General features: G+C 36.0%; 1 protein-coding gene across 1 annotated transcript in view; it reads left to right on the forward strand.

Annotated features, from left to right (window-relative positions):
- Positions 1-14,822, forward strand: part of Synj (synaptojanin) — a 384,587-nt gene that overhangs the window by 136,617 nt on the left and 233,148 nt on the right. The window contains exon 9 of the mRNA XM_090410710.1: positions 8,876-8,957. Within this exon, the coding sequence (XP_090266836.1) occupies positions 8,876-8,957 (82 nt within the window). The remainder of the gene's footprint in view (positions 1-8,875; positions 8,958-14,822) is intronic.

The raw sequence follows: 14,822 nt of genomic DNA on the forward strand, positions 1-14,822 counted from the left end.
GAAATTAGTTGGATCACTAAATTAGCTGTATACAAGACGGTGTTCAAACCAGTTTTAACTTATGGATCTGAGAGCTGGGTCAGAAGTAAAACACTTGACCAAAGACTAGAGACCACAGGTGAGAGTCCTGAGAAAGATTATAGGCATGAACAGATGGTATCAATGGCAATATCATATTAAAAATGAGAATATTAGGAAAGAACTTGACATTGTTAGCATCCAGGAATGCGTTAGCTAATCTCAGGTGATATAGTCACTTAAACAGAATGTGCGAAGAAAGATTAGCAAAACAAGTGTTCACTGCCAGGTTGGCAGCAAAACAACCCAGAGGAAGACCAAGATATAGGTGGATTGATACAGTACAAAGTGCTTTAGACGATAGAAATATAAGATCCGATAATGTTGGAGTCTTGACAAGTAACAGACTGATTTGGAGGAAAATTGTAGATAGGAAGTTAGTAATGATGCAAATTTTTCATGTAGTACTATCATATCCTGTACACCTCTTGAGGGTACATGGCAGGAATTTGATGATGTTCTTGCCACAGTCCTCCCATGACTTTTGTTTAGCCAGTTTTACACAGTGTTTAGCTTTCTTACATTTGTCTCTGTATTTTCTAAGAGCACAAGCTGACTTATTTGCCAGGAACCTTTCTTATGCTTTCTTCTTTTCCTTCACTGCTTCTTTAACTTCCTGTGTCCACCATGGAGTTCTGTTTTTTCTTTCCTTGCAGACAATCTCACCACAATGGTATCTGGCTGAATCAATCAGTGTTTTCTTCTGAGCTTGCCTCTGAATCTCCACGGTTTGGTTGCTGTTCTCAAACTTTTTCATTTTTTCTGGAATAATATTTGTGTATTTTAGTCTACAGTCATATCTGAGAGCTGCTCAACTTTTATTCACTTTAAAACTTTCTTAAATGTTATTCTTTCCAAAATGAAATTCAATTTTATCCTTCTCAAGACTAAATAGTGGTCACTTTTAATTTCAAATCCTCGGTACACTCTTGTGTCCTGCAGCAGGGAAAACATCACTATCAACAATAACATAATCAATGAGATATTTTTTATTCATTGTCCCTGTGTCCACCATGGAGTTCTGTTTTTTCTTTCCTTGCAGACAATCTCACCACAATGGTATCTGGCTGAATCAATCAGTGTTTTCTTCTGAGCTTGCCTCTGAATCTCCACGGTTTGGTTGCTGTTCTCAAACTTTTTCATTTTTTCTGGAATAATATTTGTGTATTTTAGTCTACAGTCATATCTGAGAGCTGCTCAACTTTTATTCACTTTAAAACTTTCTTAAATGTTATTCTTTCCAAAATGAAATTCAATTTTATCCTTCTCAAGACTAAATAGTGGTCACTTTTAATTTCAAATCCTCGGTACACTCTTGTGTCCTGCAGCAGGGAAAACATCACTATCAACAATAACATAATCAATGAGATATTTCTTATTCATTGTCTCTTCTCTCCATGTGAATTTGTGCACATTTTTATGTTGGAACATGGTGTTAATAATAACCAGTCCATGTTGTGAGCAGAAATCCAACAGATATTTGCCATTATTATTAGCTTTGCTGTTTTCTCCAAATTTTCCCAAAATATATTGGGAAATCATTTCCTAGTCTGCTATTTAGATTCCCAACAAGGACCAACTGTTCCTTTTTCATTGTGTCAGTTGCTTTCTATAAATCATCAAAAAATTCCTCCACGTCTACCTTAGTAGAACCTTCTGTGGGACCATAGGCACAAATAAGTCTCATTGTCCATTTCCCCATTCTTGTTATGTTGATAGTACCGATCTTTAACTCTGGTGATGTTGAGTTGTTGTGTGCTTTCAGAATTGTTCCAGTAGCTGACTTTTCGCTGTTCGCCCTCGTTCCCCGGTGAAAACAACGGGATCCTTGTTTTTCCGGATGACTTCCCAGCAGGCATGAAATTTTGTCAGGTCATATAATAATTTTGTATATTGGTTTAAGCCAATAAGAGTACAATTTGGTCGGCTAAATCTCAAATTGCCAGGCCATCCTCGTTTGTTCATTATCTGGTAGTTACCCAACAGGGTGCACCACGAGGAGGTGAGCATTGGACATTAGGTCAGAAACCTTGGTCGGTTCTCTGCATTCCTTTAAAGGCTGTGTGGAGGTCTCTTCTCACTTATTCAGCTTTGACCCTTAAGTACTGCATTTAAACAATTTAGCATGCTAATTCCTCCGGGTTTTAATACATGGGCTTTTAGTATTTGACTGTATGTTTACATAGAAAATTATAATATATTTCCGATTTCTAAGGCATTGCCTTTGAACTTAACATATTCATACATGTTCTATTTACACAATTTATCATGCTAATTCCTCTAGTTTTTAATACATTGGCTTTTAGTGTTATTCACATAGAAAATTACAAGTTTAGTTTTGGGAATTTTGGATGTGACCCCTGTAAAAGTTGATGCAATGATAATGTCGAAATTTACGCTACATCGAATTTTACATTATGTCTGTTAATTCGGGCACTTACTGAATGTTATTCGACTGTTGGATTAGTTAATGGAATCACTGAAATGTGAAAATTGTTTCAATGTAGAAAATTGCTGGAGGGAGGTAAGAGAAACTGGGGTGAGTCATCTGGAGAGAAAAATAGTACAGTAAAAGATGACTTTTTTGGAAAATATAAGTGTTCTGGATTGAAAGCAACAAATTGAGGATAGATAATACTACTGACAGTTTGGGTGAGAAATAGCTGACTTTTAATTATGAATCTGATGATTTTAATAGTCCAGATCAATCACTTGACTGTATGTTTACACAGATTCAGATTTAAGTATTAACATTAAAAACTCTGCGATGTGTGTATGATAAAGGTGCAGAATATTTTATCCAGTCTAGATTACAAGCATATTACTCAGATATGTTTACCTAGAATGAGTGTTAGTGATATAAATAAAGTGATGTTTAAGGGAAATTATAAAAATTCTGATTTATGTTAGAGGAAACAAATGATCTAAACTGGGTTCTTGTAAGAACTACAGGAGGAGTTTTGGGCACTTATGTTAACTGCTAAGTCAGGAGCAAAAAATATAAATTTTATTAATATAGTGTCCGAATTTGATAGCTAGAATTGTCAGAGCATTCTAGTAGCCAATTGGATTCTAAGTAAGTTGTGTTACTATAATGGTATCTGCTTAAATACTTAAATACTTCATTGAGTTGAGCAAAAACCAAAAAATCCGAAGTATTTTAAGAATTTAAGCAATACCTAAGAAAATTTATGGCTGAGGCAGATGTGAAGGGTATTCCAGGTAGTAATAGGAAAGAGGTTCATATTGGGAGAAAACCATCTTCAGGACTGTAAGGTGGTACAACACTAGGGCAACTCGTTGCAAAGGTGGAGCAAGATACCAACACTCTTGTCTCAGTATCTCCTATAATGCAAAACACATCTCCTTGTGGATATGCCTAACGTTATGCATTAAGGGAAGGGCCACTACCCAGACTAGTTTCAACCTTTATTGAGGTCTCTTCAGTGGGAGCCAGGCAGAAGCATTAGCAGGTCATCTCTACCTATAGGAGTTGCCAAATGGGCCTGGCTCCCACTGAAGAGACCTCAATAAAGGTCGAAACTAGTCTGGGTAGTATCCCTTCCCTTAATGCATAACATTAGACATATCCGCAAGGAGATGTGTTTTGCATTATAGGAGATACTGAGACAGGAGTGTTGGTAGCTTGCTCCACCTTTGCAATGAGTTGCCCTGGTGTTGTACCACCTTACCCCAGTCCTGAAGATACTTTCAGGTGCAAACTTTGTTTGCTCACACTTGGATAAAGGATTAAACTAAATTTATTATACTCTAATCAAGTGAAAAATAAACTTTTAACATCTTTCTCTAAATCCAGAGTAATTTATTAAAAAAGGGTGGCACACCATTTGGCAACTCCTATAGGTAGAGATGACCTGCTAATGCTTCTGCCTGGTATCTCAACTTGGGCCTGGCTCCCACTGAAGAGACCTCAATAAAGGTCGAAACTAGTCTGGGTAGTGGCCCTTCCCTTAATGCATAACGTTAGGCATATCCGCAAGGAGATGTGTTTTGCATTATTTGTTTCACCTTTGCAATGAGTTGCCCTGTTGTTGTACCACCTTACCCCAGTCCTGAAGATACTTTCAGGGACAAACTTTGTTTGCTCACACTTGGATAAAGGATTAAACTAAATTTATTATATTCGTATATACTAATGCACAAAGCTTAAAGAATAAGTTCATGTTGTTTAAATTATTAACCTGAGAGATTAAACCATATACTGTGCGGATTTTTGAGTATGTTGACAATATCAAAATGCATAAGGGCAGTTAAATTGTCAGAAGAGAGGGAATAGGAAAAAAGTAGAAGGGTCTTTTTATTGCTAATTAGAGAAAATTGAGTACGAGATTGATTATAGATTGAATTTTCTATTCGGAATGAGAATTTGAGAGCATGGTGCATAATATATGAGCTCTGTTCATTTGAGGGTGGGAATATGTTACCATGGTGGAGAAAGTAATGATAATGTTATTATCTGGTTACTTAAGGAGATAAAGTAAAGTATTTATTGGGAAGGAAGAGATTTTAATATGGTGGATATTGAGAGGCTGAAAGAGCTGGTAAATGCAATCGATACTAAATTTCTAGAGTAATTTTGGGATGGATATCTAAAGCAACGTGCATGAGTACTTTTACCAGAGATGATAAGATCTTAAATTAGATGATGACATTAGATGAATTAATGATGGACCATGTTAATTACTTTGAGCTCCTTTGTGACAGCAATCATTTCCCATGCATCTTAAATACTATTTCCCCATTGGAAAGGGGAAATAGTATTTAAGATGCATTAAGGGCAGAATTTCAAAATAGCTAACTTTGATGGTATGCACAAGAGAATTAAAGAAATATAAATGGGAGACATTAAATAATGCAACATGGATATTACTGAGGAACAGTAACATAGACACTTGCATATCTAATATTTGCTTATCCCTTGGAGTAAATTGTGTAATAAACATGGAGCCAGGGAAAAAATATAAGTGAAAAAAAGCAAGAGTTTACTAAACCGTCACCTGATTGTAAATCAGAATTTGAATCACAACCAGCTAGGAATGCATAGATCGATCTAAAAAGGTTTTATTGATGTGCAAAATGGGACAAGGATCATGGAAATGAATTAAACATAATCACTTAAGAAACATTTTGAGGGAGCTAGCTAGTTATGATCTGATAAAGATGGATGGATAAAGCATTTCTGGTCGAATATTATCTACTCCTGCTGCCTTTCCACATTTCAAGCCTTTGATGGCTTTTTCTACTTCAAGTATGGATATGTATTCCTGACTGCATGCCTGGTCAGTGTTTTTTTACCACTGTGCTGTCATCACTGCTTGTTTGATTTAATTGAGGTTTATAAGTCAGCCCAGTTCATATGTAAGATAAATAGACCGCAGATTTTGCTACATTTGGCTGACTCAATCTCTACCAAAAACAGCTTAATAATAATTAAAAAATGTTAGTATTGTGTGCTGGTGTATAAATATGTATGGAAAAAAATAAAATAAAAAGTGAGAGAATCATAATCTGAGTGAATAAACACAATCCATTTTTATACATAGGTGGTAAACTTTGTTCTATTATTGCATGTTAGTGGTTTGGTCACAGTGGTGATTAGTCAGCATATAGTTTATTTTGCTATTCATTTTTTTTTTTTTTAATTTCAGCATTGAATTAGTCATCTCAGTCTGTGCAGTTGGCTTTCCTCTGTATGCTCTAGATGGATTTGGGTAATTCATGAAGTTCATGCCATTGTCACCCTTGATGGACTTTCTGGTAGAAGACCAAAAATAATAAAATTATTGCTTAATAGTTGGGACAAGCATTTCAGTCCACTACAGATTTCAATGGCATGGCTGTATGTCATTTTTGTGAAAATCCATATGCTATTACTAAAATAAAGAGCCAAAAGGCTTCAGTTCAACAATGTCAAGTGGATATTAGATCCAGCATTATTTCAATGCCGAATTTAGAAACTATGAAAGTTTCATAAGGTAAGTTGACCATAGAGCTTACGGGAATACATTCACGAGTTGCCTTAGTATGGACCATATAGAAGACATAGGCTTCCCAAGCATCTATATATTCAAAAATTACATTTCTCTGATGTTTCAAGTTCCTTAGTACTGAACGAGAGTTTTTGCTCTCTTAAGGTTTCTACCTGATCTCTGAGCAGAACCAACCAGTTCGAAACAGATGTCAGGTCAGTGAAACCTTATCAAAATGGACCACTAAAAGGTGAATATATAGACACTTGGGCAGTGCCTACGTCTTCTATGTGGTCCATACTAAGGCAACTCGCCATATGCTTTGTTTGTGAAATTTAGGGAGACCATTTCTAGTGACCTCATATAGGAGTTTGTTAAATCTGTAAGTCTGATGTATGTATGTAGGATCACCAGCCATAAAATGATAGGAGTAGTAAACTATGAGCAATATAATAAATTTTTGTAGCATTCCATTCCACCAGTTTGCTTTATCTGTATTTCATAATGATTAATTCATCTTATAACTTCTAGCATAAGGGTATATCACCAAACTCTTGCATATTATATCTAAATGATAAGAGCAAAGACCATGAAATTACATACATAAGATTCCTTTCATCACAGCTTAAATAGCTATATGGTTTAATTTATTTTATCTACTTTTCCCTCCAATTCAACCTGGAATTTTAACAATCAGTAAGAGTTAGGACCACCAGATCTCTAATTTATTTATGTATTTTTTTTATCATAATTTAAAAGTGTATTTTTGAAATTATTTTGCTTTGTTTACTTAGAAATAATGAATTTGAATAATAAGTTGTGAATATATGTGCTTTAAGTTTTGTTTTGCTGGTATCGTGTGTGTCATGTTTCATCACTGATACATAGTACAGATTGGCCAATTTCTCTCACATAGGCTTTTTCAGTCTTTGTGATATTTTTTGTATATTCCTATCTTGGAAATTGTAGTATTGACTGGAATATGTAATGAGTTTCATAATATATGCTTGCACATAGCATATTATCAGCTGATGGTAAATTATATTTGACAAGAAGTTCATGGCTTAATCTTTTACCCAAGTATGAGCAAATAAGTGTACACATGCTACTTGTATATATTAGAGATAATTGTTCTCACATTCAGTTACTCCAGTATTCCATAATGCACAGTATGCTTCCTTTGCATGTTTATTTGAAGATTTGTTTGCTTGTTTGTTTTATTTTTAAAAATAAAGCAGTGCGGTCAGTTTATTATGACTGTAAATTGCATGTGTTCTTCTAGCTGGTTTTCTTGTTTTTCATTAGGAAAAAACAAGAAAACCAGCTAGTCTTGAGACCAGTTAATTCACCTTTCTTCATGGAAAGGTTGAACTGGTCTGGGTATGGACTCTTCCTATGATCCATGGAAATTCACCTTATACACCTCCAAAAGTAAGTGTACTGCTCATTATGGGATACTGGGGCAATTTGTGTGAAGTCAAGTGCCTTTATATACAAATAACTTAATCTGTTAATGACAATTAACTATTATTTAGATATTGGTCAAGTGTAGGTGAATAACTAATTTAGTTATTCACCTACACTTGACCAATATCTAAATAATGGTTAATTTTCATTAATCTTTGTGGTCAAGAATTAACAATTTCTAACTTAGTCTGTTGTTTGCTCATGCTTGTGTAAAGGATAAAGATAAGGATATAATTTCTTCCTGGCCTAGTGAAAAAACTTGCTACAACTATCTCCTGCCCAGAGTATTTAAATAATATGGTGATACCTGCTAGTGATTCAGCACTCAGTATATCTGTGGATCTAGGGTCCTAATGAGATCACCTCAATAAAGGTTAAAACCAATCTGGATAGTGACCTTCATGGTGCATGGCAATACGTGCCTCCAAAAGGAAGTCAAAATCCCGACATGATTTATTTACATAATGCTTATTAGATAATTAATACAATATGACATAGATGGAGCACGGTTAGCCTCGTGGCTGTGCGCTTTGCAACCATATGCCTGGGGAAGGAGTGTCCTAGGTTCGATTCCCATCAGAGACGTTAGGAGCTGAAGGATCTTCCTCAGCCATAGCCAAGTAAGCCGGTCTTGGGCGTGGATAGTTGGGTTTTTTCCCAAGTTTATGCTGGGATTTTTCATCCCGCAAAGCAGGCAAATCGGCCTTGAGAACTCAGCACCACAGACATAGGATACACCAGGGCGTAAGGCTGACCACCTTATCCTGTGAACGGTTTGAGGTCCGATGATTAATAAACCCTCGACACCGCAAGGTAAAAGGGAGATGAGATGACATAGATGGATGCACAGAGCACCCATCCATGTTCAAGCAATGTCTTCATAAGTTCCCTTTTAAAAAGAAGAAAATAATTGGTTGAAGTTGATTTATTTTTACAATATGTTTGTCAGGCAATCAGATTTTGTCATCAACTTATAATCAAGTGGAAATTAGGTTGAATGTATCAAGTTAGGTGGATCCTTAACTACTTTATCATTTGATTCACTAGATAGAAATTAAATAAGTATTGCATTCCAATTTAAGTACAAGATGAACCACAGCAATTTTGTATCCTTAACAAGTCATTTGTTTGAGGTCATGAACAGAACTAGCTTGCTTGTCTTCTACCAGAATTAAGTTATTCATTGTTATTTAGTCCCAACTGAAACTATTAATTATTTCATTTGAATTAAGTTTTCTATAATTTGTTTAATACTACTGACTTGTATAGGCTTATTCCTATACTTATTATAACTGCTGTGTACTGTGAATAATTAAGAAGAATAAGTTTCTTTATTTTAGGTATCAGATAGGTACATTTAGGACAAACTGTCTTGATTGCTTGGATAGAACAAATTCAGTGCAGACATTTATTGGTTTAGAAGTAAGTTATATTTAGTTTTGTTTTATATGTATATTCCTTTCTATTGTATAGGGTCATTCATACAAAACATTAGTTTGATATAGTTTTCCATGTATTACACATAAATGAGAAACCTAAAAAAAAAAAAAAAGCTACGGCACACATTCAAGTTTTAGCTATAAATGTTCACTATGGGAACTAACTCTTTCATGGTGGATAGCAAAGATAGCCTAGTTCATCTCTAGCTCATTATGCAATCAGCATAATTGTGTCAGTGGGATCTTGTAGTATTTTCAGCAGTACTCGAGAACATCTTCAAGGTCACTGATCTCATCCTATGCAATTTTTTATGATGGGAATATGTGGAGGTGGAAGACCTTGGGGCTTTTCCATCCTATTTTGGTAAGATATTATTGAGATAAGCCCTTATTAATCAACCTCCAGTGGGACAAAGCTCTGCTTTGCAGGAAAATATAATCACTATTTGGAAATATCCCCCTGCTGCTGATCTTCTTGGCTGGCATCAAGAACATTAGGAACATGTCTTAGGGTATACCGAAGATGTTGATTGTCTTCATAAAGTAAAAAAGTCCAAGTGCCCTAAGAGATCATCACACAAAAAATTGTGTTGATTGACCTCAGGACTATCACATACCTTTTAAATGCACATATTGTAGTCGAATGTTCTTTCTGTTTTGTTGGAGATTACAAATCGGTGTTAATTACAGTACTATTTTCCCCATCTTTCTTAGGTCATACATGACAGTGTATGACCTAAGAAAGTAATACTTTATTGAACACTTTTGGTTTCATATGCCTGCTTTGTATTGTTTTCCATATATAATGAAATTGGGAAGGGAATTATGGAAAAAAATAAATATATTTTTGTGAAATGGCTCTGTAGCACAGCTGAGGATGTCACTATATTTGCTCTTTGTTTGGACTGATGTGGGTTCGACTCTCATCTATGATCCTGGAAGCCTTTATATGCACTTTTCAGGTGAATGCAAGCTAGCTGATCTTAAAGCATTACTGATCTCATAACTTCAGTTGCTTTATCTTGTATGGATGCTTGGATGCTGATCATCCATGTTGATGTTTAGTGGAGAAAATACGCATGTAGAGATAATTAGTAACTAAATTTAATTAGCATAATAAATTATTATGCCAGTATTTTGCCTTGTCACCAAACCATCTTCATGGGCACAAAGAGATACAACTAAGCACATACACATGGCCTCACTAACAGGAAGGCAAATACAGCCTGTGAGTACAAAAGGCAGGAGTCTACAATCCTAACTGTCACCCTGTATTGGTGCAGTGATGGAATCTTGCTGAAGGTCTCAATATAACTGCCTTCCAGGTTTTTTTGGAAAGTAAGGCAGCCAGATTTGTTCAGATTTGGAGAACATGAAATGCTATGGCTGATTCTAGAAATATTCTCTAATTTGTATCTGTTCCTGTATAAAAGGGAGGTTATGTTCCACTGGGTGCAGTGATTTGCATCCATAGTGTGGTCTACTACTTCAGAACAGCTGTAATGTAGATAATGGACATAGTTGTGTTCCTCCTGATGAATATTGGCATTCTTTCTTTCTCTTTGTCCAAAATATGCAAATATTTGCAGGAACTAGGGGTACTACAAACCCCAGGATTGTTATGATGAGGGAAATTGTATTTTAGTAGAGTTGCTGAAGATCTCTGTATCATTCTTTTTTTTTTTAGTACACTTGAGATTTTTTCTGGTTTCCTGGCTGTAGGGAATGGCAATGGATTTGTCTTCTGATTATTATTATTTTTTTTTTTTTGTGGGGGAGTGGAATTAGTTTGTTGATTTTGTGACAGGGAAAGCCATTGGCTTAAAAGTGTCCTGGATGTGATTGAATTCTGTGGCCAGAGCAAATGGTTATAGCTCAGTTTGCTAAGATTTTGATGACACCATATTGCTATGAGAGGTAGTGATGTTATAGATGTGGGCTGTATCGAGTGTGAAGAAATGGCAAGCTATTGTTTCTTTTTAATGGTGAAATGGATCCTTGGATGTTACCTTTTTTGTCATGCTAAGGATATTTCCAACTTCTCCTAGCCATGTGACCAAACGGACAGCACATCATTCATGCTGTAAGTTTGTGAGAGGTTTAGGACTGTGTTTTCAAAATGTTCCATGAAAAGATTGGCAAGAGGAGTGCCCAGAGCTGTGCCTTCAGTCTACCTTTAGGTTTTCTCTATCATGTGAAATATCCAGAGTTCACAGTAAAACTGAATAAGATGTCTATGTTGGGGGAAAGATAGTTAGTCTGAATGAATTCTGAGGTTTCTTTTACAGGTACATTATTGAATAGGGAGACTATATCAAGACTGACCATAATATCAGTATCCTCCTTTCTTGGTTTGACAACCAAGAGAGGAGGATTCTTAAATAAAGTATTCAACTAGTTTGCAAGTGTGGGAACTGATACTGTCTGCTATGGGGCATGTTCTGTTTGTGTATTTTTGGTTAATCGATAAATTTCAGGTGGCCTAGGATGATAGGGTCTAAGTGTTTGAAGGGTTTCAGGAGGCCAGGATATGACTTGGTCTAATCATTTTTGGAGTTTTTTTTTTTTTTTTTTTTTTTTTTTTTCCAGTTAAGTGGATGAATAAATAAGATGAATTGAAGAACATGAAAAATACATTCGCTACTATTACTATGGCAAGTCAGGACTGGCAGACCATGCTTTGGACACTCCTTCACACAGGATTAGATGGAAGAAAATGAATGTGCTATTTAGGAGTCGTTACAGATCTGAAAGATTATTTTTTGAGTCAACAATTGCTTTGAAGAATTCTCACAATCTTAATGAATATGGTTGCATTAATTTGCCGAAAATTTGGAAGACTGTTATCCTAAGAGAAACTGTCACATAGCTTTTTTTTTTTTTTTTTTTTTTGTTAGAGGGCACCAAAAAAAATAGGACTTTAGAACGTTAAAAATAAGCCATGAATTACTAAACTTTGTTCTTAAGAACCATATTGGAATAATTTCTATCTTTTGAATTAAATTCAAGCCCTGAATTATGCCTGATGAAAAAAAAAAGCACTGCTCAAAAGAAACTGTTTCTCTAGAATCAGGGATGCAAATTTTTTAATTGCATTAAAAAAAAATTATCGTATATTGCAACGTATATCATATTGAAGTAACAATAAATACCATAAAGAAAAATGAACAGAAAATTAGAACTGCTGTTGCTTCAGGATCTACCATTTCTGCAAATATGACAGGATGTCCCCCAAGCGCTAATAATCAAGAAAAGAAAAGCACTCGGTATTTCAATAAATGATAACAGTAAAAATGGATCACATTAGATGTGTGATATATTAACTGACACATACGTATTACAGTTTGTTAGCCATTCATTGAGTTAATGCTATTTTTAATAAAAATTAAGTTTTTGATAGTTATAAAAATAGTTTATTTTTGTTATTTTTCAGAATCCCCCCCCCTTTTTTTTTTTTTTTTTACTGGTTCTATATTGAGCCCATACATGAGAGGTTGGTTAATCAGCCTATAGCACATTAGTACCATATATATGGGTAGTGGGTTGGAAAAGAAAAGAAACTTGTTCACATTTGATTTAAAAGCCTGTATATTGTATTCCTTGGGGAACACGTGGAGGAGAAAAAGAAACTTGTTCTTGGGTTTCAAGATGTACTTGGGATGTTGGGCAGCAGCTGCATGTGTTCCAATGGGCTTAGCACTAAGAATTATTGATACTATTTCAGATGATCATTTGCCATGGAAAAAATTATTGAATACACAAATTGCAGAAACCAAACATCTTTGCAAATGTGGGAGGAGTGAGTTGGTAAGAGATGGGTCATTAATCTAATTGCTCTCCTCTGTATCGAGTGAAGCATTTAGAGCGTGCTCTTAAGGGCCCTACACCAAATGTGAGAGCATTATTCAGTAACTAGGATGATTTATATAAGGTTAACAGCTGTTCAGAGGTGAAGTAATGCCTTGAGTGAAAGAGAGAGAGATCCTAATTTTTTAGAAGCTGAAGATACAATGGTTGTGATGTGTGTATACCAGAAGAGACTTGATGTCAGAGTGATTCCAAGAAGAGAAATCTTATCTTGTGTGGAAATTTGAGTGTTGTCAAAAATAATACTGGGAGAAAATGGTTCTTTTTTCATGAGAAATTAGACAGAACTACGTTTAGCTAGCATTGAAATTGAAGAGGTTATCTGAACCCCATTGGAGGATGGCTTAAAGATCAGAATTGAAGGCAGTGGTGGTCGATGTTCTGTGGGTTTGACAGCCCATTGCACTCCTCCCTTTCAAATGAAAGGGAGGAGTGCAATGTGCTGTCATATGCAAAACTGTTTATTGGACTGGTGGTCAACTGAAGTAGGTTATATATATATATATTAAAGGAAAAGGGTTGGCGAGAGAACAGAACCTTGTGGAACTGTGCCATTAGTTGAATTGTGAGAGAATAAGGAACCTTCACCATCACACATAGTGTGCATCCAGACAGAACGCTGACAATCCAACTGCAGAAGTCCTGAGACAGACCAAATGATGAGAGTTTGTTTAGTAAACCTTTGTGCCAGACCTGGTGAAAAGCTCTGGAGATATTAAGTGCATCTGATCTCTTTCTGGCAAAGGGATATAGGGGACTGGAATGGTTGGGGAACATTTACTATTGTAAGTTATGTGTGCATTGGAGGCAAAGTGTGAATCCACGAGATTGGCTTTTTCTGTGGGTGATGATGCAATAAAGTCATATGGGTATGATATGGGTGGGAGCAGTGCTGGACAAAAGTTATGACCAATTGCTTTAGCAAGAGACCAAAACACTTGGCTGCTGTTTGGACAGGCCTCAGGTTTTTCCTGCTTTTTGCTCTTTCAAACTCTGTTTTGGAAGCATTGATAGTTTTCTTGCAGCTATTTTGGGCTTGAGTATAAGCACTAAGGGAGGATGGAGTTCTTGATGTAAGCCAGTTGATTTTTTTATTTGTACCGATTTGGTACATCTTTTGGAGAGCCAGAGTTTAGTTAGGGGACGGCAGTTCAGAGTAGTATGGGGGAATGTACAATATGTTTCCATGCTGGGAAGGATTTTTTGTGTCCACTTGGTGCTGTTATAATGCCAAACTACTCTTTTATGGTAGTGGCTGTGTGAGTGTTGTTGCATGGGAGGAGACAGCACTAGATTGTAGTCAGAATTACCTAGGCAGCCCACTACATTCACTGTGTATTTGGAAGGGTTATTGATGAGGAAGAGATCTAGAGTATTTGGAGAGTGGGTTGGGTTATCTGGTTTTCTGGTTGGCATGTGAACAATTTGTGTAAGGTTGTTTGTGATGCAAATATTTCAGTATCTCTGTCTGCAAGATCTGTACAACTGAAGGAGGAAAGCCAGTTAGTGTTGGAGACATTAAAATCTCCTAGGAGGATGATTTCACTGTTAAGAAAGTGGGACTAGAGGAAATTAAAGAGCTTGCAGTGGTTGATGGCATTAGGGGAGCGATAGAGATAGCAAATGAATTTGACTGAATGGGAAAGGGATATTTTCAACCGAAAGGTTAGAGTTGGACAATTGTAGGTTGGGTGCTCTCTGGCAAGGTATGTTAGAGCAGATATATGTGCAGATACCACCCTTGGGTCAGAAGGAGTTAAGGAGTGTGTAGTTTGGAAAGTTGAGATGAATAGTTCTGGGAGAGGTGAAATTTGAGTTTCTGTCAAAAAGAGCAGGTGGGGTTTGGTAGACTGAAGATGGTAGTGGACACTATTAAGGTTGAAATTGTCCATGAATGTTAGTGAAGAGGATATGCAAGGTTCTATGGGACATATATTTGACTGCAAGAGTCTTGCACGTTTCTGCCACTGCCTGCATAATG

Source organism: Typopeltis vanoorti, chromosome 20 (assembly GCF_054136105.1).
Source record: "Typopeltis vanoorti isolate ZY-2024b chromosome 20, IOZ_Tvanoo_1.0, whole genome shotgun sequence".
NCBI lineage: Eukaryota > Metazoa > Arthropoda > Arachnida > Uropygi > Thelyphonidae > Typopeltis > Typopeltis vanoorti.